This window comes from Pristiophorus japonicus, chromosome 5, assembly GCF_044704955.1.
Source record: "Pristiophorus japonicus isolate sPriJap1 chromosome 5, sPriJap1.hap1, whole genome shotgun sequence".
NCBI lineage: Eukaryota > Metazoa > Chordata > Chondrichthyes > Pristiophoridae > Pristiophorus > Pristiophorus japonicus.
The window spans coordinates 296,715,472-296,741,901 of record NC_091981.1 but is presented as its reverse complement, the minus strand read 5'-3'; the positions used below and the strand labels follow the sequence as shown (position 1 = coordinate 296,741,901).

Below are 26,430 nucleotides of genomic sequence, written 5' to 3'. Positions count from 1 at the left end.
CCACCATTCAAGAAGATCCGCTTTCCCACCCGATCCCCATATCCTATGATTCCCCTACAGTACAAAAATCTATCTATCTCAGTCTTGAATATACTCAACGACTCAGCACCCACAGTCCTTTGGGTAGAGAATTCCAAAGATTCACAACCCTCTGAGTAAAGAAAATCCTCCTCATCTCAGTCTTGAGTGGCTGACCCCTTATCCTGAGACTATGCCCCCTAGTTCTAGACTCTCCAGCCAGGGGAAACCACCTCCCAGCATCGACCCTGTCAATCCCCCTCAGAATCTTGCATGTTTCAATGAGATCACCTCTTATTCTTCTAAACTCCCAAGAATACAGGCCCAATCTACTCAATCTCTTCTCATAGGACAACCCTCATCCCAGGATCAATCTCTGGAACCTTTGTTGCACCGCCTCTAAGGCAAGTAAGGTGCTTTAGATAAGGAGACCAAAACGGCACACTATGCCAGGTGTTGTCTCACCAAAGCCCTGTAAATTGTAGGAAGACTTCCTTACTCTTGTACTCTAACCCCTTGCAGTAAAGGTCACTATGCCATTTACCTTCCTAATTGCTTGCTGTACCTGTTTTTTTTTAGCTTTGTGTTTCCTGTACGAGAACACCCAAATCTCTCTGAAGTGTACGTTTTTGGTTAGTGCAAGTGTGGTAGGTGTTGTCTAGCACTTTGGCAACCTGGCTCAGATGCATACCCCAGCTCATTTGGGTGATAAAGGTCAGTCCCATCACCTTTATGTCTCCCAATGTGATCGTAGGTGGGGTCGTAAGATACTTTGTGATGGTATTCGCTTTGCACTTTGGGGGGCGGGGGTCTAACGCTCCTTCCATTGGCATATGGCTTCAAGATCATGGTTCCAGTCACATGTTATACCCCATGAGTGAGACGTCGATATACAAGGTTCTGTCGTCTGCCCAGATTCCAGTAATGGATCAGTTTGCAGTTGTGCTTTACATATCCAGTACAGCAAAACAGACTGGCCCATTCAAAATTATTCCTTGTCGACTTTCAAAATTCAATTAAAAAAAAAAAAATCGAATAAGGATGAGGAAAGACTCTGTCTCGCTGCCTGCCTCTCACTCTTGTAGGGGCTTTCTATTTTTTCTCTCTCTCGCTCTTTGTCTGTCTCATGAGTATTAGCACGTTCCTTCATTCAGCTGACATTACAGTACTGGCCCACCCTGGGAAATGTCACTATGTGCTCGAGCTTCACAATCGAAATTCAGCTCATCGTATCACAGCTCTGGGCAAAAATATCAACTCCAACTCTGAGAAGCTGAGGCCTTCAAGTAAGAACTTCACTGAAGGAATTAAAAGACAATTCAGTGGATAAATGCATGTTATTACGATATATGTAACTTTTTATTTGGACATTAGAAATGTTTTACTGTTCGTGTGTGTGGGTGGGTGGGCAGAGAGCATTTTGGGGATATTGTGAGACCCGAGAATGAGATTGATTACACAATCTGGCTCCAGGTTGCACAGAGTGACAGGTTTACATAGCCAACACCCCTTATAAACATGAGAGTGAACACAAAAAGAGCGATGCATGTCTGATAACAAGAAGTAAAGTGGCACAGGCCGGAAGTGCATGATTTTTACTACATTATAGATATAGCTAGATTATATAAAAGGGATATTGTTTTACAGCTTGCTTACGAAAGAAGCGGTTTAAAAAAATAAAGGGGTCGAAATTCGGTATCACCATTTTTGAGGCAGTGACGTGGGCGGAGTGGAGATCTTAACATCAGCCGGCAATCACCGTTCAAACTGCGAGTTTCAGTTTTGCCACCCAAAGATGAGAGAGCAGCGCTAAAAGTGGCATTGCACTCATCCTCGGGCGCCAATGGAGCGGCATCTCAGGAGGCCGACTGAATTTCCCGACGGTAGGCTGCCGGCATGCGAGTTGGGAAAAAATGGAGAGAAACAAGTTTGCGAAAATTTATCTGATCCACACTTTCCCACTGGTGCCATTAATACATAAATGCTGAAAAAAGTTAAAGATAACAACTTGCTCTCCGGACGCCAGCACCCCAGAATCCCTGATGTTCCGACAGCTTTCCCAGTTGTGTAAACACCTGCCGGTAAGGTCACTGTAGCCACCTAATTTCGCAGGCAGGGCCCCACGGGGGTGTTGCACGCTCGATGACGTCACCACGTGGGTGGCGGCAGAGCACGCAGCGTTACCTCTTGGCACCGCCCAAATAAATTTGCCGTGAACCGAGGAACCCGTTCCCCACCGGCAATATGACCTTAACCACCTGTTAGCCGCCCCTCTCTGGCATTAACGGGTAGCGTTAGAAACAAAATCTCGATCACAAAATGCGTTATTTCGCTAATCCTTGCTATAATGGAGCACCATAATGACGTATTTTGGATGAGGCGTTCCACTGAGGTTGGATGGAAAAGATCCCATGGTACTATTCAAAGAAGAGCAGGGGAGTTTCTCCCGGTGTCCTGACCCATGTTTATTCCTCAACCAACATCAATAAAACAGATTATCTGGTTACTGATCTCATTGCTGTTTGAGGGACCTTGCTGTGCACAAATTGGCTGCAAAGCGATTTGGGACTCCCTGGGAGTTGTGAAAGGCTCGATGTAAATACAATTCTTTCCATATAAAATGGTAATGTGCATTCTCTCCACAGAAGTCTGCTTTTATTTTTAACCTTAACTTTTCTAATCATGACTCTAAGGTGGAACTTTCCCAAGCTCAGCAAAGAGTGACTTTGGACTTGCTGCGGCTCATCAAACTAAAGAGTGGGTTTGACTGAGGAAGAAACAGCTCTGAAATTGTGTTGGTTGTGTTGCTGTAATCTCTGAAGCAAATGGTGTGTTGCATGTGCCCTCAGAATGTCGCAGTGACTGCTCTCTCCCACCTGCTACTGATACTGCTGCCAGTGTACGGGTGTGAACGAGTGAGAGCACTTGTCTGCAGTGCTGGTACTTGGTGAGTTTCTGTTGTTCTGGATTTAGTTGGAAGTAATGTGACATCTGGATATTGTCTCTGGGTAGTCCACTAGCTATTCCGGGAAAACTGACTGCCTCTGTGAACTGAAGATGTCCTAAATTTAGGAATATGATCTCACATATGTTCAAACTGAAGTTCCAGGTCTGTAATAAATGTGTATTATATTAGCATTTAATGTATAATATGCCATGGCTCAGTGGTTGTACTTTCTCCTCTGAATCAGAGACTTGAGTATATAATCTGGGCTGACACTTCCAGCTTAGTACTGCACTGTTGAAGATGCCGCCTTTCGGATGAGACATTAAACCTAGGCTTCGTCTGCCCTTTCACATGGACGTATAAGATCCCATGACACTATTTCAAAGAAGGCCATGGGTGTCCTGGCCTATATTTATCCCTCAACCACCATCAATAAAACATATTATCCATTAGTTTTCGTGGGAGCTTGCTATAGAAGCAAATTGGCTGCTGCATTTCCTACGTTACAACAATGACTACTACACTTTTAAAGTACTTCATCAGTTGTAAAGCACTTTGACACATCATGAGACAGTGAAAGGCACTATATAAATGCAAGTTATTTTATTAAAAGGCTTGTGTATAGTGTGCACTTCCTGTACAGTGCAATGGTTACGTTACTGGACGAGCAATTCCGAGGCATAGGCTAATAAACCAGAGGATGTGTGTTCCACATAGCAGTTTGAGAATTTTAATTCAATTTATATAATTTGAAAATAAAAAGCTTGTACCATGAACTTCAGAAATAGGAGTAGGCCATTCGACCCCTCGAGCCTGCTCCGCCATTCAATACATTCATGGCTGATCTTCAACCTCAACTCCACTTTCCTGCCCGATCCCTATATCCCTAGATTCCCCTAGACTCCATCTCAGCCTTGAATATATTCAGAGACTCAGCATCCACAGCCCTCTGGGGTAGAGAATTCCAAAGATTCACAACCCTCTGAGTGAAGAAATTCTTCATCTCTCTCTTAAATGGCCGTCCCCTTATCCTGAGACTATGAACCCTAGTTCTAGACTCTCCATACCTCTCGGTATGTACCCTGTCAATCCCCCTCAGAATCTTGTATGTTTCAATGAGATCACACCTCATTCTTCTAAACTCCAGAGCGTATAGGACTCCACTCCATCTCTCCTCATAGGACAACCCTCTCATCCCAAGGATCAACTAGTGAACCTTCGTTGCACCACCTCTAAGGCATGTATGTCCTTTCTCAGATAAGGAGACTAAAACCGTGCACAGTATTCCAGGTCTGGTGTCACCAAAGCTCTGTACAATTGTAGTAAGGCCTCCTTATTCTTATACTTTACCCACCTTGTAATAAAGGCCTACATGCAATTTGCCTTCCTAATTGCTTGCTGTACCTACATGCTAACTTTGTGTTTCCTGTACGATGACACCTACATCTCTCTGAACACCAACAATTAATAGTTTCCATTTAAAAATATTCTGTTTTTCTATTCTTCCTACCAAAGTGAAGTAGCCCACATTTCCTCATATTATGCCCAATCTGTCACATTGCCCGTTCTTTTAACCTCTTGTGTCCTCCTCACAGCTTACTTTCCCACCTAGCTTTGTATCGCCAGCTAACATGGATACAAGGCACTCGGTTCCTTCACCTAAGTTATTAATGCAGATTGTAAATAGCTCAGCCCCTCTTTCCATGCTAATATATTACCCCCAACACCATGAGCCCTTATCTTGTGTAGCAACCTTTTATGTGGCACTTTATCGAATGTCTTTTGGAAATCCAAATATACTACATCCACTGGTTCCCCTTTATCTAACCTGCCAAAAACTCAATACATTTGTAAAACATGATTTCCCTTTCATACAACCATGTTGACTGCCTAATCATATGATTTTCTAAGTGCCTTGTTACCACTTCCTTAATAATGGATTCCAGCATTTTCCTAACAACTGATGTCAGACTAACTGGCCTGTAGTTAGATGTTTTCTCTCTCCCTCCTTCCTTGAATAATGGGGTTCCATTTGCTACCTTCCAATCCACTGGGACCGTTCTAGAATCTCGGGCATTTTGGAAGATCACAACCAATGCGTCCACCATGTCTGCAGCCACCTCTTTTGGAACCCTAGGATGTAAGCCAAGTGGTCCAGGGAATTCGTTGGCTTTTAGTTCCATTAGTTTCTTAAGTACTTTTTTTCTACTGATAATTACTTTAAGTTCCTCACTCTTAACCCCTTGGCTCGCCACTACTTTTGGTATGTTTTTTGTGTCTTCTACTGTGAAGACAGATATAAAATATTTGTTTAAAGTCTCTGCCATTTCCTTATTCTCCATTATAATTTCACCTGTCTCAGCCTCTGAGGGACCAACGCTTACTTTTGCTAATACAAAGGTAAAATACTGCGGATGCCGGAATCTGAAATAAAAACAGAAAATGCTGGAAATCTCAGCAGTCAGGCAGCACCTGTGGAGAGAAAGCAGAGTTAACGTTTCGGGTCGATGGCCCTTTGTCAGAACTGACTTTTTCTACTCTCTTCCTTTGTCAGAGCTTCTACAAGTATGTAAAATTAGTTTTTTATATTTCTTGCTAGTTTACACTCATTCTTTCTCCCTTATCAATGTTTTGGTCATCCTTTTTTGGTTTCTAAAGCTCTCCCAATCCTCAGGCAACATTCTTTGTAACAATATAAGCCTCTTTTAGTTTAATTCTAGCCTTAACTTCTTTAGATAGCCATGGATGGACCACTTCCTGTGAAGTTTTTATTTCTCAATGGAATGTAGATTTGTTGAGAATTTTGTAATATTTCTTTAAATGTTACTACTGCTTATCTACCTTCATACCTTTTAATTTCCCAATCTACCTTAGCTATCTCACCCCTCATACCTATGTAATTAGCTTGTTTCCGATTGAAGTATTTCACTCCAATTCAGTGTGAAATTTTACTATTATTATGATCACTCTTCCCCAGAGGATCCTTTACTATGAGATTATTAATTAACCCTTTCGGATTGTCGTTAAAGATCCAACTGGTTCACCGAAGACTTTAGGGAAGAAAACCTGTTGTCCTTACCCGGTCTGACCCTACATATGACTCCAGACTCACAAATGTGCTTGACTATTAATTGCCCTCTGATGTGGCCTGGGAAGCCACTCGGTTGTATCATCACCTTTTCCAGGCAACTTGCCAGTGATCCCACATCTTGAGAATGAATAATTAAAAAAAATATATAATGTAGCCAGATCTGTGCACCTCGCCTCCATGGCCCTTGCACTCCATACAAGCTTCATCTCGGTCTCTTTCTGTGTTTGTGTCTGAAAATGATTTGAAAATCGTCCTGGAGAATCTTTAAACACGGAAATCTTTAATATCTAAAGCATTGTCAAATGCACAGCTTTATCTTGTAATTGGGAAAGGTTCATTTTCTCCGTAGTTATTATCCTAGAAAACTTACTTCCGAGTGCTTTTTTTCTCTCAAGAAATATATATATTTTTTAAATTTCCAGTCCAGCAGAGCAGAATAACCTCCCATTTTTATGTTTGGGAATTTAATACCTGTGTTATCTGATTGCAAACATTCTAATCAATTACAGTTACTTTAGCTATAATATTAAACTGCATTTCACATTTCAAACAGCCTTCGGGGTGGGAATCAAGCTAGCAACCGAGGATTGCAACGTGACATTCTTCTGGACCCTGCATCTCTCAATGGGGGCCAGAACCTTGTCGCTCCTTCAATGCTGCTGGTCCCTGGGATTCCATTCCACAGTAGTCCCAGATCTTGGATCTCCTTCCCCGGATGCAGGGACTCTCAGTGCTTCTAGAACCAGCCTATCCTCTCTGCTCCCAAACTGGGACTCCATCCCACTGCTACCATACCCTGGGACATCGTCCCTCCTGGTACGTGAATGCCCCTCTGGGAAACCCCATCCCCTTCCAGGAGCACAGCTCCTTTCTCCCCTAAGGCTATCACAGCCAGCACTCTGCTCGAAGAAGAGCAGGAGAGTTCTCCCTGGTATCCTGGCCAATAATTATCCCCCAACCAACATCACTGAAACAGAGTATCTGGTCACAGATTATCACATTGCTGTTTGTGGGAGCTTGCTGTGTGCAAATTGGCTGTCGTATTTCCTACATTACAATAGTGACTACACTTCAAAAGTACTTCATTGGTTGTAAAGCGCTTTCGAACGTCCTGAGGTCATGAAAGATACTATATAAATATATGTTTTTCTTTCTATAAACATATTCCCGACCCAGGGAACCCTCTCTATAGTTCAGTGTTCTCAAACCTAGTAATGATTCTGCTGTAACCATTTACACCTGCTCAAGACGAGAATGGTGACACAGTGGTTATGTTCCTGGACTGTTCACAAATGTCCTTCAGGGAAAGAAACCTGCTGTCCTTACCCTGTCTGGTCTATATGTGACTCCAGATCCACAGCAATTTGGTTGACTCTTAACTGCCCTCTCTGAAAGGGCCCAGCGAGCCACTCAATTGTCAAGAAGGTGGCTTCTCAAGGCAGTTAGGGATGGGCAATAAATGCTGGCTTTGCGAGTGACGCCCACTTCTCGTGGATGAAATTTTAAAATCCATTATTGTTCCATCACCAGCCCCTTTTGTCACTTAATCACTCTCGCCCTATTACAGACATTCCTCCCTTCCCCCCCCCCCTTTTTACTCTCGCTCTGTACTTGCTTAAAAACTGTTAAATCTCACACTTCGTACAATTGTGGTATTTCAATTATTTTTGGAATATGCTTCTTTCTCTGTTTTAAGCTCCCCTTTCCTTACTGGGCTCCCAGTGGCAGACTTGGTTAAGGCTCGATCCCGGATGTGTAACTGTTAGCAGATCTCGGCTGATCCAGCGTTGGAACCTCCGTGCCCTCAGCTGAGGAAGTGGAAAATCAACCAGGGTTCCAGCTCATCATCTCTATCCAGTGACCTCTGTTGATTATGTGTGTAGTCATTAAGTGAGGACAGAATCGGGCCTAGCTGTGATGCCCTGCTTTCCTGAATAGGCTGGTGACACTCTCATTGTTGCGATTCTCACATGAAGAATGGCCACTTGGGCAAGGTAGCAAGGGAGCCCAATAACTAATTACCCCCTTCTAGAGAGAAGGCTAGCATCAGGATTCAGCCCATCCAGCCTGTTCCGCCCTTCAATTAAATTATGGCTGCTCTGGAGGATAGAGAATCAGGTGCCCTCCCTGCCATGCCTCTGCTACTCTCCGCAGAGAGCCTCACTGAGGCCTCTTCCATTGGTGCATTTCCAGCTATACAAAAGAAGCTGCAAGTACAATTTCTCTCCCGTTGTATCATTGCTTAGTGTGGGTAAAAGCCTCACCTTTGTTTGACATGTCCCTTGATTTGTGTCTTGAGGCAAGAAGCTACCCAGGCTTTCAACCCACGTGGTGTCGCTGAATCAGGAGTGAGGGAATTCTCACTGCTTGTCCGGATGGGTGCAGACAGAGCGACCGCTGGAGCAGCTCAGCAGCAATAGCACGGTTGGCTTGATTGGTGCCCTTCCCACTGAACTCAGTATCCTCTTCACAACTGCCGCGGTGTGGCTGTCGTACATCCTATCTACCTGATACACTGCGGCAACAGCAGCAGGGTCAAGAGAACACCATCATCTCCGAGATCCCTTGAACACCATCCAACTTGGGCATATCTCCCTGTTCCTCTTCACTGGGTCAGTATCCTAGAATCCTCACTTAATGCTTTAGAGAGGGTGCAGAGGTGATTTACTACAATGGTTACGTGGAGAAACTGGGGTTGTTTTCCTTAGAGCAGAGAAGGTTAAGGGGAGATTTAATGGAGGTGTTCAAAATCATGAAAGGTTTTGCTAGAGTAAATAAGGAGAAACTGTTTTCATGGGCAGGAGGGTCGGTAACCAGAGGACACAGATTTAAGATAATTAGCAAAAGAGCCAGAGAGGGAGATGAGAATTTTTTTCACACAACGAGTTGTTAGGATCTGGAATGCACTGCCTGAAAGAAAACAAATTCAATAATAATTTTCAAAAGAGAATTGGATAAATAGTTGAAAAGGAAACTTTTGCAGGACTATGGGGGAAAAGCAGGGGTGTGGGACTAATTGGACAGCTCTTTCAAAGGCTGAACGTCCTCCTTTTGTGCTGTGCATTCTAATGGCTCAGGAACACCATCGCCACATGGACTGCAGTGTTTCAGGGCGATGGCCCACCATCACCACCTCAGTGCAACTAGGGATGGGCAATAAATGCTGGTCTTGCCAGCATTATCCACAGCCTGAGAAGAAAAAGCAAATTCCAACAGGAAGCTCCAAATCACATACTGTAAAGTGCAGAGTATAATTTAGGCACTAACTGCCAGTACACAGTAGAAATAGCTCTGTTAGTCTATACTCAGAGGGCTTAAAATAGACTGCAAAATGCACACTTACACACCCAGCATTTTTAGTAATTTATGCATCAGTCTGGCAAAGTGGCCCCAGCGCCTACACACTAACCTTTGTCCCAGATTTATTATAGTTACGTTCTGTTTATCCATATTACAATTCTAGGGTACAATCCTGAATAGAGAGACCCAGGGGTTTATATGTGCACAAATCGTTGAAGGTGGCAGGGCAGGTTGAGAAAGCGGTTAAAAAAGACAAGATCCTGGGCTTCATAAATAGAGGCATAGAGTACAAAAGCAAGGAAGTTATGATGCACCTTTATAAATCACTGGTTAGGCCACAACTGGAGTATTGTGTCCAATTCTGGGCACCACACTTTAGGAAGGATGTGAAGGCCTCAGAGAGGGGGCAGAAAAGATTTACGAGAATGGTTCCAGGGAGGAGGGACTTCAGCTACATGGAGAGGCTGGGGTTGTTCTCCTTAGAGCAGAGAAGGTTGAGAGGAGATTTGATAGAGGTGGGCAAAATCATAAGGGTTCTGGACAGAGTAGATAGAGAAACTGTTCCCATTGGTGGAAGAGTCGAGAAGCAGAGGACACAGATTTAAGGTGATTGGCAGAAGAACCAAAGGCGACATGAGGAATAACTTTTATACGCAGCAAGTGGTTATAATCTGGAATGCACTGCCTGAAAGGGTGGTGGAGGCCGGCTCATTGGTGGCTTTCTAAAGGGAATTGGCTAAATACCTGAAGGAAAGAATTGCTGGGGAAAGGGCAGGGGAGTGGGACCAGCTGAAATGCTCTTGCAGAGAGCCGTCACAGGCCAAATGGCTTCCTTCTGTGCTGTAACCATTCTGTGATTATACCACATGAAAATTGCAAAGCATCGTGTTTGTTTTTACAGGAAAATCCCAGTTGAGTGAGAAAGAGGTGGAAAAATTGAGTTAGCTGCTTCCATTTTTAATAAAACTTTAACAGCCAAGTATAATTCATGATTTTGACCACCTCTATCAAATCTCCGCTTAACCTTCTCTGCTCTGAAGAGAACAAGCCCAGCTTCTCCGGTCTCTCCACATCACTGAAGTCCCTCATCCCTGGTACCATTCTAGTGAATCCTCTCGAAGGGTCCATGCAGTCACACACCCTGCCCCTGCCCCAGTTGGAAATATCGGGCGACCTCTCAGCAGGGCTCAGCCAATTCCACTCTGTAACCAAGCCACGCGAGACCCTGGCCTTCACTCCTCCGTGAACCAAGATCGGTAACTCATCGTGAGGTGACTCGGGTAAAGAAGCCACGTCCTTACCGCGTGGATCGGAGCCACGCTGCTAATGGCGAGCAACACTTGGGAGGCTTGCTCCTCCACTTGCCTCTGCTGTCGCGACCTGTCCGGCCTTAGAACACTGACCGAGCTGAGAAAGTACGATCCATTGCTCACTAAGTGCTGGCATTAGTCACCTGAACAGGACCAGGATTGATCATGCACTAAGGCCTGACCCGAATGGAAGATACCACACGTTTCTGAGATATCTATTATTTCTGGAATGAATAATAATTCTTGCTGAAGGAAAGTTTTTTTTTTAAAACATCTTATTCCCACTTGTGGCTGGGTTAGAACTCCAGCTTTAAGAACACATATCTTTTCTTTGATAAAGATTCACAGTGTTGGTTCTCACCACTCTCTGGGTAAAGACGTTTCTACTGAATTCCTTCTTGTATTTATTAGTGACTACCTTGTATTTATGGTCTCTTGTTTTAGACTCCCTCACAAGTGGAAACATTTTCTCTACATCTACCTTATCAAACCCTTTCATGATTTAAAGACCTCTATAAGGTCACCCTTCAACCTTTTCTAGAGAAAAAAGCCCCAGCCTGTTCATTCTTTTTTGTCATTTCTGGTATCAGCCATGTAAATCTTCTCAAGTGGCTCTAAATCAATTTTTGTAATGTAGAGACCAGAACTGAGCACGTTCACGAGCATTAGAAATTTCCAGTTGAGAAATCGATGCCCTCTTTGGAAGAGGCCAGTGCTGTGTTTTTTATACAAGTACAAGGGTAGCAGAAACAATCGCCACTCTGCCTCCTTTACACTGGTTGCAGCATTCTCGTGGCATGGGGCTGGTTGCCGGTCTGGTGAGGAGCTGCCATGCACTAGGGCCACTTTGAGTTATTTATCGTCTGGACAGTGCACGAACAGTGGGGGAGAGCCAAGTGGGTGCTGTCATTCGAGTGTTTAGCTCCAGTGCTGGGATTAACATGGACACGATAAGTCGAAGGGACTCGATCTATTCTGAAATCTCAAATATACAGGAGATGACGGGGTCCATTTTGATTTTAGAAACATAGAAAATAGGTGCAAGAGTAGGCCATTCGGCCCTTCAAGCCTGCGCCACCATTTAATAAGATCATGGCTGATCATTCCCTCAGTACCCCTTTCCTGCTTTCTCTCCATAACCCTTGATCCCTTTAGCCGTAAGGGCCATATCTAACTCCCTCTTGAATATATCCAATAAACTGGCCTCAACAACTCTCTGCGGCAGGGAATTCCACAGGTTAACAACTCTCTGAGTGAAGAAGTTTCTCCTCATCTCAGTCCTAAATGGCCTACCCCTTATCCTAAGACTATGCCCCTGGTTCTGGACTTCCCCAACATTGAGAACATTCTTCCCGCATCTAACCTGTCCAGTCCCGTCAGAATCTTGTACGTTTCTATGAGATCCCCTCTCATCCTTCTAAACTCCAGTGAATAAAGGCCCAGTTGATCCAGTCTCTCCTCATATGACAGTCCAGCCATCCCTGGAATTAGTCTGGTGAACCTTCGCTGCACTCCCTCAATAGCAAGAACGTCCTTCCTCAGATTAGGAGACCAAAACTGAACACAATATTCCAGGTGAGGCCTCACTAAGGCCCTGTACAACTACAGTAAGACCTCCCTGCTCCTAAACTCAAACCCCCTCGCTATGAAGGCCAACATGCCATTTGCTTTCTTAACCACCTGCCGTACCTGTATGCCAACCTTCAATGACTGATGAACCATAACACCCAAGACTCGTTGCACCTCCCCTTTTCCCAATCGCCATTCAGATAATATTCTGCCTTCGTGTTTTTGCCCCCAAAATGGATAACATCACATTTATCCACATTATACCGCATCTGCCATGCATTTGCCCACTCACCTAACCTGTCCAAGTCACCCTGCAGCCTCTTAGCGTTCCCCTCACAGCTCACACCGCCACCCAGTTTAGTGTCATCTGCAAACTTGGAGATATTACACTCAATTCCTTCATCCAAATCGTTACTGTATATTGTAAATAGCTGGGGTCCCAGCACTGAGCCCTGTGGCACTCCACTAGTCACTGCCTGTCATTCTGAAAAGGACCTGTTTATCCTGACTCTCTGCTTCCTGTCTGCCAATCAGTTCTCTATCCGTGTCAGTACATTACCCCCAATACCATGCGCTTTGATTTTGCACAACAATCTCTTGTGCGGGACCTTGTCAAAAGTCTTTTGAAAGTCTAAATACACCACATCCACTGGTTCTCCCTTGTCCACTCTGCTAGTTACATCCTCAAAAAATTCCAGAAGATTCGTCAAGCATGATTTGCCTTTCATAAATCCATGCTGACTTGGACCGATCCTGTCACTGCTTTCCAAATGCACTGCTATTTCATCCTTAATGATTGATTCCAACATTTTCCCCACTACTGTTGTCAGGCTAACTAGTCTATAATTCCTCGTTTTCTCTCCCTCCTTTTTTTAAAAGTGGTGGTTACATTAGCTACCCTCCAGTCCATTGGAACTGATCCAGAGTTGATAGACTGTTGGAAAATGATCATCAATGCATCCACTATTTCTAGGGCCACTTCTTTATTTGTAGCACTCCCGTCTCTGAATCAGAAGGCCATGTGTTCAAGGCCTGCTGTAGAGACTTGAGCACATAATCTAGGCTGACATTGAAGAAGTGCCGCATTGTCAAAGGTCAGTACTGAGGGAGCGCTGCACTGTCAGGAGGGTTAGTACTGAGGGAGTGCTGCACTGTCGGAGGGTCAGTACTGAGAGAGCGCTGCACTGTCGGAGGGACAGTACTGAGGGAGCGCTGCACTGTCGGGAGGGTTAGTACTGAGGGAGTGCTGCACTGTCGGAGGGTCAGTACTGAGGGAGTGCTGCACTGTCAGAGGGTCAGTACTGAGAGTGCTGCATTGTCGGATGGTCAGTACTGAGGGAGTGCTGCACTGTCAGAGGGTCAGTACTGAGAGTGCTGCACTGTCAGAGGGGCAGTACTGAGGGAGTGCTGCACTGTCAGAGGGTCAGTACTGAGAGTGCTGCACTGTCGGAGGGTCAGTACTGAGGGACTGCCGCACTGTCAGAGGGTCAGTACTGATTAGAGTGCTGCATTGTCGGATGGTCAGTACTGAGGGAGTGCTGCACTGTTGGAGGGGCAGTACTGAGGGAGCGCTGCACTGTCAGAGGGTCAGTACTGAGAGTGCTGCACTGTCAGAGGGTCAGTACTGAGGGAGTGCTGCACTGTCAGAGGGTCAGTACTGAGGGAGTGCTGCACTGTCAGAGGGTCAGTACTGAGGGAGTGCTGCACTGTCAGAGGGTCAGTACTGAGGGAGTGCTGCACTGTCGGAGGGGCAGTACTGAGGGAGCGCTGCACTGTCAGAAGTGCTGTCTTTCGGATGAGACGTTCAACCAAGGCCGTGTCTGGCACTATTTCGAAGAAGAGCAGGGGAGTTCTCCCCGGTGATCTGGCCAATATCCCTCCACCAACATCACTAAAACAGATTATTTAGTCTATGATCTCATTGCTATTTGTAGGAACTTGCTGAATGCAAATTTGGCTGCCGCGTTTCCTACATTACAACAGTGACTACACTTCAAAAAGTAATTCATTGGCTGTAAAGCGCTTTGGGACATCCTGAGGTTGTGAGACGCTGTATACATGCAAGTCAGTCTATCTCATTGTTTGAGAAAGTGTAAGCACTTGGATACCATCTAATAGTCTCCTGTGTTGTTTTCCCCTCCTCCGTGCCAGGGTGTCGCAGTGTAAATACAAGCGGATCGGATGCCCGTGGCAGGGGCCGTTCCACGAGCTGACTGCTCACGAGGGGGAGTGTGGCCACCCCACCAAGACCGGCAACGAGCTGATGGAAATCCTGGACGAAATGGACCAAAACCACAAGAAAGAGATGCAGCTCTACAATAGCATTTTCAACCTACTTAGCTTCGAGAAAATAGGGTACACAGGTAAGGGCGGCTTGTGCTTTCATCGTATACACCGAGCTCATAACGCTAAAAGACCTTCCCCGAAAGTGATTCGCTGAGCTGTAGAGACCAGGACCGGCCCTGGTTCGATCCCTGCTCCGTGCTGATGGCTAGCAGATTCTCAGCAGGGCGGCTGCAATCGGCCCCAGCATCTCTTGGTTCAGCAGGGGCAAATCGGCCAGGACTCCCGCTCCTAGTTGCTGACCAGTAACTCTCCCCCTTACTGGAAAGTGCACAGAGTCGGGCACAGCTGATAATGCCCCTGCCGTTGAATAACCAGCCAGTAATATTACTGCCTGGGCTCACGTGTGACGAATGACCGCTGAAAGCGGGGCGGGGGGGTGATGTTAGCTCCTGCCAGATCTAAAAGGAGGGGAGGGGGGGAAATACCTGTTTATCCTGTGTTCCCAGCGCAGAAACACGCACGGCGGGAGAGCAAGTCAGCAGCACAGGGCCGTGTCGCCATGTCTGGCCCGCTCTCCCGTTTAACCGCGCTTTGTATGGGGACTGTAGGATTACTGACTGTGATTCCCTGTGGTACCTGATTTTAAAATCTGGTAATGTTATTCTGTAATTGTATAATAACAGGCGGCCAGAATGTTTAATTCTCAAAATCACTGGACTGACATAACCCAGTTGTAGATATCACAGCGCAGCCTGCAGCCCAGTTATGTCCTTTTTGCACCTCTAACCACACCTGGTGGGATCAAGTGGTAAATTCATTAAACTGGGAGCCATTATATTACCAAATATAATTCACTCCCAGGGTCTGGTGACTGGGTGTCGGTGATGCACCCTTCAGTTATTCCCAAATGGGTTATTCCTGCATGGGTTTATTTGGGCAATTACGGCTCCTTGAAATTAAAACCGTGCAAATGTTTGTACCAGGAGTAATGCTGCCAGTATAAACATAGGGCAAGTGTCAGTAGCAACAACTTGCATTGATATAGCGCCTTTAATGTAATAAAACATCCCAAGGCGCTTCACAGGAGCGATTATCAAACAAACTTTGACACCGATCCACATAAGGAGATATTAGGACAGGAGGTAGGTTTTAAGGCGGCTAGAGAGGCGGAGAGGTTTAGGGAGGGAGTTCTAGAGCTTAGGGGCCATACAGCTGAAGGCACGGCTGCCGATGGTGGAGCAAAGAAAATCAGGAATGCACAAGAGGCCAGAATTGAAGGAGCGCAGAGATCTCGGGGAGGTTGTGGGGCAAGAGGAGGTTACAGAAATAGGGAGAGGCCAGGCCATGGTGGGATTTGAAAACAAGAATGAGAATTTTAAATTGAAGGTTTTGCTGGACTGGGGGCCAATGTAGGTCAGTGAGTTAGGAAGAGGGCAGCAGTGTTTTGGATGAGCTCGTGTACAGCGGGTGCATGGTGAGACGCCGGCCAGGAGATCAGATCACTTCATTCAGTAACCTGCTTATGCAAATCCTTTTCCTTTATCTTCTGTACTATGATTTGAGGAGGCCTGTTGTAAGGATCAGCTACTACTGTCCCCCTGTTTCCCTATTCAGATGTCAGTACACGAGGCAGGTAACAGCTTGAACTGTCAGGGTAATCGCAGCTTGGTGGCTCATTTTGCAAGGCACTCGGCAGGGAACCCACGCTAGTGAGGAGGAGTCGGTAAATCGGGACCACACTATTACAGCATCTCCCCTGCCGAGCTAAGTGGAGAAACAGAGAGTTAGGCATTGAAGCAGAGGCTGTGTCACCATTTAAAAATAGGTCAGATCGGTGATTGAAGGAAAGGGGGAATAAAGGGCATATGGAACAGGGCGGGCTCATGGGATTAACACCGTTGCTCGTGAGGATAATCGCCAGCGCGGACTGGCTGGGCTGAATGGCCTGTTTCTATTGAAATGTCTGTGTAAACAGTGGAGGAGAATTTCATTTAAAGAAGAACTACTGCACTGTTAGACAGTGTTGATCTACTCTGTAATGACAGCAGAGACCCTGAAATTTGGCCAGTCGTATTTGAGAGAAATATGAAATTTAATATGACAAAAGGACTCGCTAGGGTAGATAGAGAGATGCTGTTTCCTCTGGCGGGAGAGTCCAGAACAAGCGGGCATCAGCTTAAAATTCACAGGTAATTAACGAGTGACATCAGGAAGCACTTCTTCACACAAAGGGCAGTGGAAATCTGGAACCTCTCTTCCCCCAAAAGGATACTGAGGGTCAATTGAACATTTTCAAGACTGGGATCGTTAGATGTTTGTTGGGTTGTGGAGCAGAGGTGGAAAAATGGAGGGAGAGCTCAGCCAGAATCTGACTGAACGGCAGAACACACTTGAGGGGCTGAACGGCTTCCTCCTGCTCCTATGACATGGAAGATTTTGTTGGGGACAGAAAGTTGGGGGTGCAATAACAACTCACTCGGCACATGCACAGAGTAATCTCTGAGCACTTTTACAGAGCAGTGGGTAAGAATTAGACGCCAAGTAGGGGAGTGGGGCAAAAAGCACAAGGGTGATGAGGGATGCGGACTGTAGCTGAAGGAGCAGGTACTGATGGTGGAGCGGGGCGGGGAGCAGAGATCAAGGATCACAAGTGTCGGAGGAGAAGGTACTCGCAGGGACATAATGCTGGAGGAGGTTAGCTGGGGCGAGGCCATTGAAGGATCCCCTGGGGATCTTAATTCACTAGAGCACAGGGAGCGAGTGCAACTTTGGCAAGGACTTTGGGATGATTGCGGGCCCTTGGTGCGGACGAGAAACTAGGACTCGGTGCCTGTGGATGAATTGTGGCGGGCGGGCGGGCGAGGAAAGCAAGTCAGAGAGGGAATGAGGGAAAGGTGGGAGAAAAAGTTAGTGAAAGACAGTAGCAAGTGCCAGGACTTGGCGGGAGTCCCAGGAGAAATGATGCAAAGTGGGGGGGAAGAGAACGGTAGGAAGGGCGACGTGGTCCTGCAGGAGCTGGCTGTGAGTGGGAGAATGCGAAGGGGAAAAGGGAGGATGAGAGCACGGGATGGAAACACTGGGGAGAGGGAGTCCAGAGAGTAGACAGAGAATGTTTGATTGATTTTATGACTTTTGAAAATGAAAAAAAAGTATTTTTATTTGAATGAAAACCTTTCTCTTTTAGCTCTTTCTGCACCACACATCACTGGGTAAATGGGGAGGGCAGTCCTTTCACCAGCACTTCAGCGTAACTGAGGAGTGTGTGTTGGAGAATGGCCCCTCTCACTGTTTCACCTCCCAACCAGTAAGACACCGTTCCTCACTCTGCGTGTCTCAACTGGAGGGCGGTAGGAGAATTCGGGCGTTGCCCCACATTCTGACTAGCCTAGGCCAGGGATGTCCGGCTATAGGGGCTCGCAGCCTGATACCTGTGACAAAACCAGTGAGTGTGCCCCATCCGATGGCATAATCACGCAAACTCCATTCGTAAAACACCACCTTTACCCAGCTCATCCTCCCCTGAAGCCTGCTTCTTACACTCTCTTGTTCTTTAACTTCCTCCCCTTTTCTCTGTGTGTCTCTCTCTCACACATGTTCTCTCTTCCTCTCCCCTCTCTTCCTCCCTCTTTCTCTCCCATTTCATTTAGCTGTCTCTGTTCCTTCTCTGTTTCTTTCTCCCTCTTTCAGGTCACCCAATGTCTTTAGAAAGCTGACTTTATCTCAGAATATAAGTCCCACTTTGGATGGCGTTTCCTCTGTGAACACAGCACGGGGCCTGGGAGAGAATGGGGTCGGGGTCACTTGCAGCACGGGGCCTGGGAGAGAATGGGGTCGGGGTCACTTGCAGCACGGGGCCTGAGAGAGAATGGGGTCGGGGTCACTTGCAGCACGGGGCCTGGGAGAGAATGGGGTCGGGGTCACTTGCAGCACGGCGCCTGGGAGAGAATGGGGCCGGGGTCACTTGCAGCACGGGGCCTGGGAGAGAATGGGGCCGGGGTCACTTACAGCACGGGGCCTGGGAGAGAATGGGACCGGGGTCACTTAAAGCAGGGGGCCTGGGAGAGAATGGGGCCGGGGTCACTTACAGCACGGGGCCTGGGAGAGAATGAGGCCGGGGTCACTTACAGCACGGAGCTGGAAGAGAATGGGGCCGGGGTCACTTACAGCTCGGGGCCTGGGAGAGAATGGGGCTGGGGTCACTTACAGCACGGGGCCTGGGAGAGAATGGGGCCGGGGTCACTTACAGCACGGAGCCTGGGAGAGAATGGGGCTGAGGTCACTTTCAGCATGGGAAGAGAATGGGGCTGAGGTCACTTAGAGCACGGGGAGTGGGAGAGAATGGGGCCGGGGTCACTAACACAGCATGGGGAGAGAATGGGGCCGGGGTCACTTACAGCACAGAGAGTGGGAGAGAATGGGGCCGGGGTCACTTACAGCACAGGGAGTGGGAGAGAATGGGGCCGGGGTCACTTGCTGCACGGGGAGTGGGAGAGAAGACTGTACAGAGCACAGAGGAAAGGAAGGAAGGGTTTGGAGCCGCACAGGCCGAGACAGACCAGTCGCCCACATCACTGAGCTACAGCCTTGGAACACCATCGTGCTACACCCTGTCTGCAAGGGGAGAAATACTTTTAGGCGAATGTCACTTCCAAATACCTAACGCACACCACACTCCGTTACAAACGTTAACCCATTTCTCTCCATTAAAACAGTGACAGACACATTTCACCGGAACATGTTTTGGGTTAAAACACTAATATTTGAAGAGCCCGTTGGAAGGCATTTATCCGCTGAAGATTTTCCTGTCCTCTCCTTTTCCCTGTTTTGATATTTTCCCCCTCGCCGAGGCATGGGACGGTGAGGCAAATACCCACACAGGAAGCAAGGGTAAGAAAGCAGAGAATCAAAATCATCTTCAAATTAAAAGCCTGCATTGCAGGAAAGGCAGGCAAAAAGCAGGCAGTCAGCAAGGCTGCAAGTCTGTTTGTCGGCCCACTGCGTCACACAATCTGACTGTATTCCTCTTCCTCGTCTACACCGCCTCCTGCTTCATGTTTCATCTGCACACCTGCTGATCCCCTTGTCAAAGTCATCGACACATATTAGTAGTAAAGACCCAATTGCAAGGGATTTGTGGGGCGGAGTCACACTGGCTAGGGACTGGGTTAACACTGCCACTAAACTGCTACGACAGCTTAGGCTTAATGAGGAATCCCCTCACAGGAGAGCTCCAAGAATGAGATGGGCGCTGAGCGGGAGGTGGAAGAATAGGAGTTACGGGGTTGTGCGAGGGGGCAGGTGGTTGAGAGCAATGGAAAAGTCTTTAGTGGGGTCAGGCAGAAGGAGTGTTGGGGTGGAGTCTCAGAGAGCCAGGGGCGTGTTGGGCTGAAGAGGTTGGGGCACGAGGAGTAGACCAGGAGCGTAAGGTGGGAGCAGGGGACACCGGGCTGGAGGAGGTCACCAAGTTAGAGCAGAGAATTTGAAAGATCCATAGCCAGCGAAGGCTAGCAAGGATCAGAGCACCCTCACAGCCAGCTGAAAGAGAAAGCTTTGAGCCCATCCCAACCTCCGCCCCACCTTTCAGCAGATTCGGCCGCTACAGTAGTAATTTCCTTTTAAAGTGGCTATCGCAGCCAACCTGCCTTACAGATCCCATCCACCATTGGCTCAGCCTCACTGTCCACGGAGGAGACTGAGCTTAACGATGTGGACATGGCTGGAAATTGGAGAGGAACGGCTGAATTCCTTAGAAGGGTGTATTTAAATAGTAAACAAATACCCGTCATCATTCGCGTGTACAAAGACCGAGAACGTTCGGTGCTTGTTAAATCCCCCTCTCCCTCCCACTCCTGGCCTGAGCACACAGAGCTAACGGGTAAAGTTTTAATCCCACGCTGGGGAGCTTATTTACAGTTAAAATCTTCAACATTAATGCGTTGTTTCCGCTCAAAATGTAATTGGTTGATCTTTACTCACACAGGAACCGATTTCTGCAGTCAGACATGTCACAAAAAAGGTAGGACAGCTACACCCGATTCCTGATGTCAAAAAGAACTGCAGCCCTTCTAACACTATCACCCAGAGCTCCCCGGGGGGCGCAGGGCAATGGGTCAGCCTCTTTCTGTCTTGTTGTGACGCACCAAACTGCACCAATACTGTCAGATCCTGGGACGGGGCGAGTGTGAGCATTAGGCGACGCATGTTCGGTGATACCATTTAACAGGCACCACTAGGGGCAGCTGTCTCTCCCTCTGTCTCTGTCTCTGTCTCTGTCTCTCTTTCACTCTCTCTTACTCTCCCTTTGCGGATTATCCCGGGTGGTGACATATGCAACAAAGGCGATTCCTGGTATCTGGAATTCAAGTAAAGTGGAAAGGTTCAGGGCTGGTTTCCTTCAGGAAGGAGTTGGGTTCGAGGTGTTCACGGTCACAATGGGAGTTGACAGGAATTGAAACAGCAAAATCACTCCCTTCCCTATGGGTTCAAATCACAGGGGACACAAATCAAATATTCTTAACCACCGAGTAGGGAGGGACAGCTCATTCACCCAAAGGACAGTGGAGTTGTGGAATAGGTTCCCAGGGAAGGATATTGACAGGCATACTACAGGGAAGTGTTTCAGGAGAGGGGAGGAATTAGGAGATATGGTTAGCTGGTGGGTTGATTTCTGAAATAGAGACCGGTTTCATAGAATCTTACAACACAGAAGGAGGCCGCTCGGCCCATCATGCCTGTGCCAGCTCTTTGAATTAGTCCCACTTCCCTGCTCTTTCCCCATAGCACTGTATTTTCTCCCCCTCCAGTATTTATCCAAATCCCTTTCAGGCAGTACATTCCAGATCAACACTGCGTTAAAAAAAAAATTCTTCACTAACCCTCCGGTGCTTTTGCTCATCACCTTAAATCAATGATCTTCCGCCACTATTTATTCTATCAAACGCCTCATCATTTGAAAGACCTCTATTAAATCTCCCCTTAACCCTCTCTGCTCTAAGGAGAACAATCCCAGCTTCTCCAGTCTCCCCACCTAACGGAATTCCCTCATCCCTCCTATCACATCATCCCTGTTCCCATTCAGCCCTTCCTCTTCAAGATTTGTTGGACCTGTTGGCCTTTTCCCATTCCTAAAAAATCTTGAATTCTTATCTCTGTGGCTTTCCTGTAACCCATTTTCAGAAAGAGGAATTTTACTTCACACTGGAAATTCTGATGCTTTGCGGCAATAAAATTACGTGAATTACAGCAGAAAAGCAGGCCATTCGACCTATCGTGCCTATGTCTAGAGCCAAACCTTTGACTGGAGCTCTCTAACTCTAATCCCCTTACCCCGTGTCCCATTATACTCTTCCTTTTCAACCCTTACCCAATTCCATTTTGAGTGAGTGAAGATGACGTCTCTGCCTCAGTAGCCAGTTACAGTAGTAACATGAACTTGTTATGCTAAACCTTTATAAATCATTGGTTAGGCCTAAGATGGAGTATTGTGTCCAATTCTGGGCAGCACACTTTGGGAAGGATGTCGAGGTCCTGGGGGGGTGGGGGGGAGGCGCAAGAGATGATTTACTAGAATGATACCAGGGGTGAGAGGGACTTCAGTTATGTGGAGAAGCTGGGGTTGTTGTCCTGAGAGCAGAGAAGGTTAAGGGAAGATTTAATAGAGGTGTTCAAAATCATGAGGTGTTTTGATAGAGTAAATAAAGAGACACTGTTTCGAGTGGCAGAAGGGTTGGTAATCAGAGGACACGGATTGAAGGTCATTGTCAAAGGAACCGGAGGAAAGATGCGAATGTGTTTTACACAGCGAGTTATTGTGATCTGGAACGCGCTGCCTGAAAGGGCGGTGGGAGCAGATTCAGTAGTAACTTTCAAAAAGTTAATTGGATAAATACTTGAAAAGGAAAAGTGTGCAGGGCTATGGGAAAAGAGCAGTGGGAGTGGGATTAATTGGAGAGCTCTTTCAAAGAGCCAGCACGATGGGCCGAATGGCGGCCTCCTGTGCTGTACCATCCTGCCTGAAATCGAGGAACGTCTATGTAATATTATTGAGCAATAAAAGTGCCTTCAGGGTCTCAGTTGCCCCATGTGTAAAATGATAACTAGAATCTGTAAAGGGCTAGTGTGCAGGACTGATTGTCCTATCGTTGATTTAAAGCTTCCACAGAAAAATAGATGGTATCGCAAAATTCAATTCCCAGGACACCTGTAAAAAAAAAAAAGAATCCCGTGTACTAAGAATAAAAATATAATTTGTTCAGTCATCGTGAAGTAGTGGCCCTTCTCATTGGTCAATTGTCACCTCAGAATGGGTGAGCATGAGTTATCGAGGCCTCGGATGTAGAAGTAGGCCTTTGAGGCAATCTCTGATTCCCTTTAGGAGTCCGTAAGGAAAGGCTCTTCGCCTGCTGTCCCTGAATGAGAAATTACAAATGCTCCATCACTTTAAAATCCTCTTTCTGATCTGGAAGACATTTAAAACACGTGGAGGTGCATGCGCTCACTAGAATTGCTTCTCACTGGATAGGACATCAGAGGATTCGGGAGCGCGATGGCCAGATTTTAACTTTGTCTGCTGATCCGTTAAATGCAGGGACGGCTGCAGTAAAGGATCAATCTTTTTTCCCTACACAATTGTTCAAATGAATTTGGCCATTTCTGGGTATAAAAAGGGCAGCAGCAGTTGTCAACTTACTCAGTGGCCAAAGCAGCCTGTGCCTTTGTTCTCAGTGTAGTCTAAAATAGTGTTTTTTTAGAGTATTAAGAACATAAGATTTGTCAGGGTACATACAGTAGTGTAGTGGTGATGTCACCGGACTAGTAATCCAGAGAATGTGAGTTCAAGTCCCAGCATGCCAGTTTGAATTTGGTTTTAAAAGTCTGTGAATTACCATGACCGTGAACTTTTTCCCATCCCCGACCCACGGAAAGGCTGTCGGTGGGGGCAGTGGAAATGTTCAAGACTCAGATTGATAGATTTGTTAGGTACAGGTATCAAGAAATATGGAACAAAGGCGGGTAAATGGGGTCGAGGTACATTCTAATTGAATGGCTGAACACCATCGAGGGGTGAATGGCCTCCTCCTGTTCCTATTTCCACTCCCCCTTGTTTCGGCCTGTCCTATGACCTGATCAACGGGCGGGCAGGCAATCTGTTCCCTGCTTCCTGCCGATCTGTGCAACCGGGTGACGAATTCCTGCCCCTACTCAAGCTCACAGCCAAGATTGGGAGACACAAGAGCAAACCCACGTCCTTCCATTTTAGTTCTGACCAGTCTCTGGAGCTCTGTGTCAGTGTTGAAGAGAAGGTGGAGATTTTTGATTCTCAGTTGGCACGGGAAGGCAAGTTCAGGATGCTGTGACCCATGAACTGCGCTGGATGGGGAATGTTTGGGGTATATTTTGTTCCTTCTGTTGCTTTCCTCCTTTTTCTATTTCTCTCGTTCTCAAGGGAGCAGGGACAAGGCCAAAGGTCTTTTGAGACCTTGGATTATGAATCAGTGTCGTGCGTGGTGAGAACTTTAAGCAGCAGGGCAGAGATGCAGTAAAGTGGGAAATGGTTGAATTAACAGGCTCCCTCAGCTCCTTGTTAGTATCGCCCATGCTTTAAAATAACAGGTCAGGCAACCCGGGCAGGAGCTGCTGTCCTGTGTAGTGACCTGGCCCAGCTTTATTTATGTCACTGAGGAGGAAAATGTTTTATGTGGAGGATGGGGGATTTCTGGTGATTCGATATCTGGCTACGGTTGGGTGCAGTGGGTGCCCACAGCTGCTCCCGCCCATCATCCAATCGTGAGCTTTGACAGTGAGTGTCGGCCTATTCGGCCGTGAGTGTCACACGTCTACGCCCAACACCCAACTGCAGCCTAAGCTCGGGCTGAGATCAGTTAAAGAGAACGGACCCCAGATCCTCCTGGGTTTGTGGGGTGAGGGGGAGGGAGGAGCTGCAGGATAGAATCCAACACAAAATGTCCCCAAACCCTGGCACACAATCCCCAGAATCACAGCTCAGCGTGGGGCAGTGTCTTCGGGGGAGAGGAATTGGAAGGGGAGAACCGTATAAATGTGGTATGGGACGGGGTGACGGTCGGTGTGGGTGGGTGTAGATTGGGATGGCTGTGTGGAGAGTAGGCTGCTCAGACCATGGAAAGGCCAATCACGATGGGACACAACAGGTATCCAGGAGCATTGGGATGGGGGCAGACAGGAGAGCAACTTGTACATGGTCTGTCGATGGACTAAATGTCTTTTCTCATTTTATGCTCCTTACATAATTATGCAATGAGTACGTTTGTCATTGTAACAGTAACTAAAAAGAATGATAATTTGAAAGGTTCTGTTTTGATGCACAAAGTAATCAAGTTATTTTTGATGATACAGCGCTCCATGCAAAGTCCCCTCGCCCACAGAGGATCTTCCTGGATCTCTGCATCTCCTGCCATGCCTCCCCTGGTGCTGTTCAGCAGGGCAGCGAGGTACTGGGCTGGAGTGCTTGGCCCTCCCGACATTCCCGACAGTATCCTTCTCCACCGTGCACTGCCCAAAAGGAGGAAGACAGATCACACCTCATAAGACCACTTGGTTTTTCCTGAACCTGTTTAAAAAGGTGCTGACTCACACCCAGGGATCGCTCCTTGAAAATCTGTACCACCCCAGTCAGCCTCACCCACCCCAAACCCGTGCCCAAGAGCTCTTTCTTAACGTGACAGTGAGTGCAAATTGGATGTTCGGTGAAATCCACCCTGGGTGGGGGCGAGAAATGGATGTTGGTGAATCAGCAGCCCTGGTAACTTCAATAACAACAACTTGTATTTATATAGCGCCTTTAACGTAGTAAAACATCCCAAGGCGCTTCACAGGAGTATTATGAGACAAAACATTTGACACCGAGCTGCATAAGGAGAAATTAGGGCAGGTGACCAAAAGCTTGGTCAAAGAGGTCGGTTTTAAGAGCGTCTTAAAGGAAGAGAGGGAGCTAGAGAGCCGGAGAGGTTTAGGGAGGGAGTTCCAGAGCTTGGAACCCAGGCAACAGAAGGCACGGCCACCAATAGTTGAGTGATTATAATCAGGGATGCTGAAGAGGGCAGAATTAGAGGAGCGCAGACATCTCAGGGGGTTGTGGGGCTGGAGGAGATTATAGCGATAGGAAGGGGGCGAGGGCCATGGAGGAATTTGAAAACAAGGATGAGAATTTTGAAATCGAGACGTTGCTTAACCGGAAGCCATTGTAGACCAATGTAGGTCAACGAGCACAGGAGTGATGGGTGAGTGGGACATGGTGTGAGTTAAGGCACGGGCAGTCGAGTTTTGGATCACCTCAAGTTTACATAGGGTAGAATGTGGGAGGCCAGCCAGGAGTGCGTTGGAATAGTCAAGTCTAGAGGTAACACAGTCATGGATGAGGGTTTCAGCAGCGGATGAGCTGAGGCAGGGACGGAGTCGGTTGATGTTACGGAGCTGGAAATAGGCGGTCTTATGCTGCGGATATGTGGTCAAAAGCTCATTTCAGGGTCAAACATGACACCGAGGTTGCTAACAGTCTGGTTCAGACTCGGACAGAAGTTGGGAAGAGGGATGGAGTCAGTGGCTAGAGAATGGAGTTTGTGGTGGGGACCGAAAACAATGGCTTCGGTCTCCCAATATTTAATTGGAGATTATTTCTGCTCATCCAGAACTGGATGTGGGACAAGCAGTCTGACAATTCAGAGACCGCGGAGGGGTGGAGAGAAGTGGTGGTGAGGTAGAGCTGGGTGTCTCAGCGTACATGTGGAAACTGATGCTGTGTTTCCGGATGATGTCGCCAAGGGGCAGCATGTAGATGAGAAACAGGAGGGGGCCACGGACAGATCCTTGGGGGACACCAGAGGTAACGATGCGGGGACGGGGAGAGAAGCCGTTGCAGGAGATTCTCTGTC

At 47.2% G+C, this 26,430-nt stretch overlaps 1 protein-coding gene across 2 annotated transcripts in view; it reads left to right on the top strand.

The window, feature by feature from the left end:
* The window catches only part of zftraf1 (zinc finger TRAF-type containing 1), a 141,458-nt gene that overhangs the window by 109,253 nt on the left and 5,775 nt on the right, over window positions 1-26,430 (top strand). The window contains exons 3-4 of one of the 2 annotated variants that reach the window (XM_070881898.1): window positions 14,387-14,598; window positions 20,502-20,537. In XM_070881898.1, the coding sequence (XP_070737999.1) occupies window positions 14,387-14,598; window positions 20,502-20,537 (248 nt within the window). The remainder of the gene's footprint in view (window positions 1-14,386; window positions 14,599-20,501; window positions 20,538-26,430) is intronic. The other variant, XM_070881899.1, reaches the window with a different exon arrangement.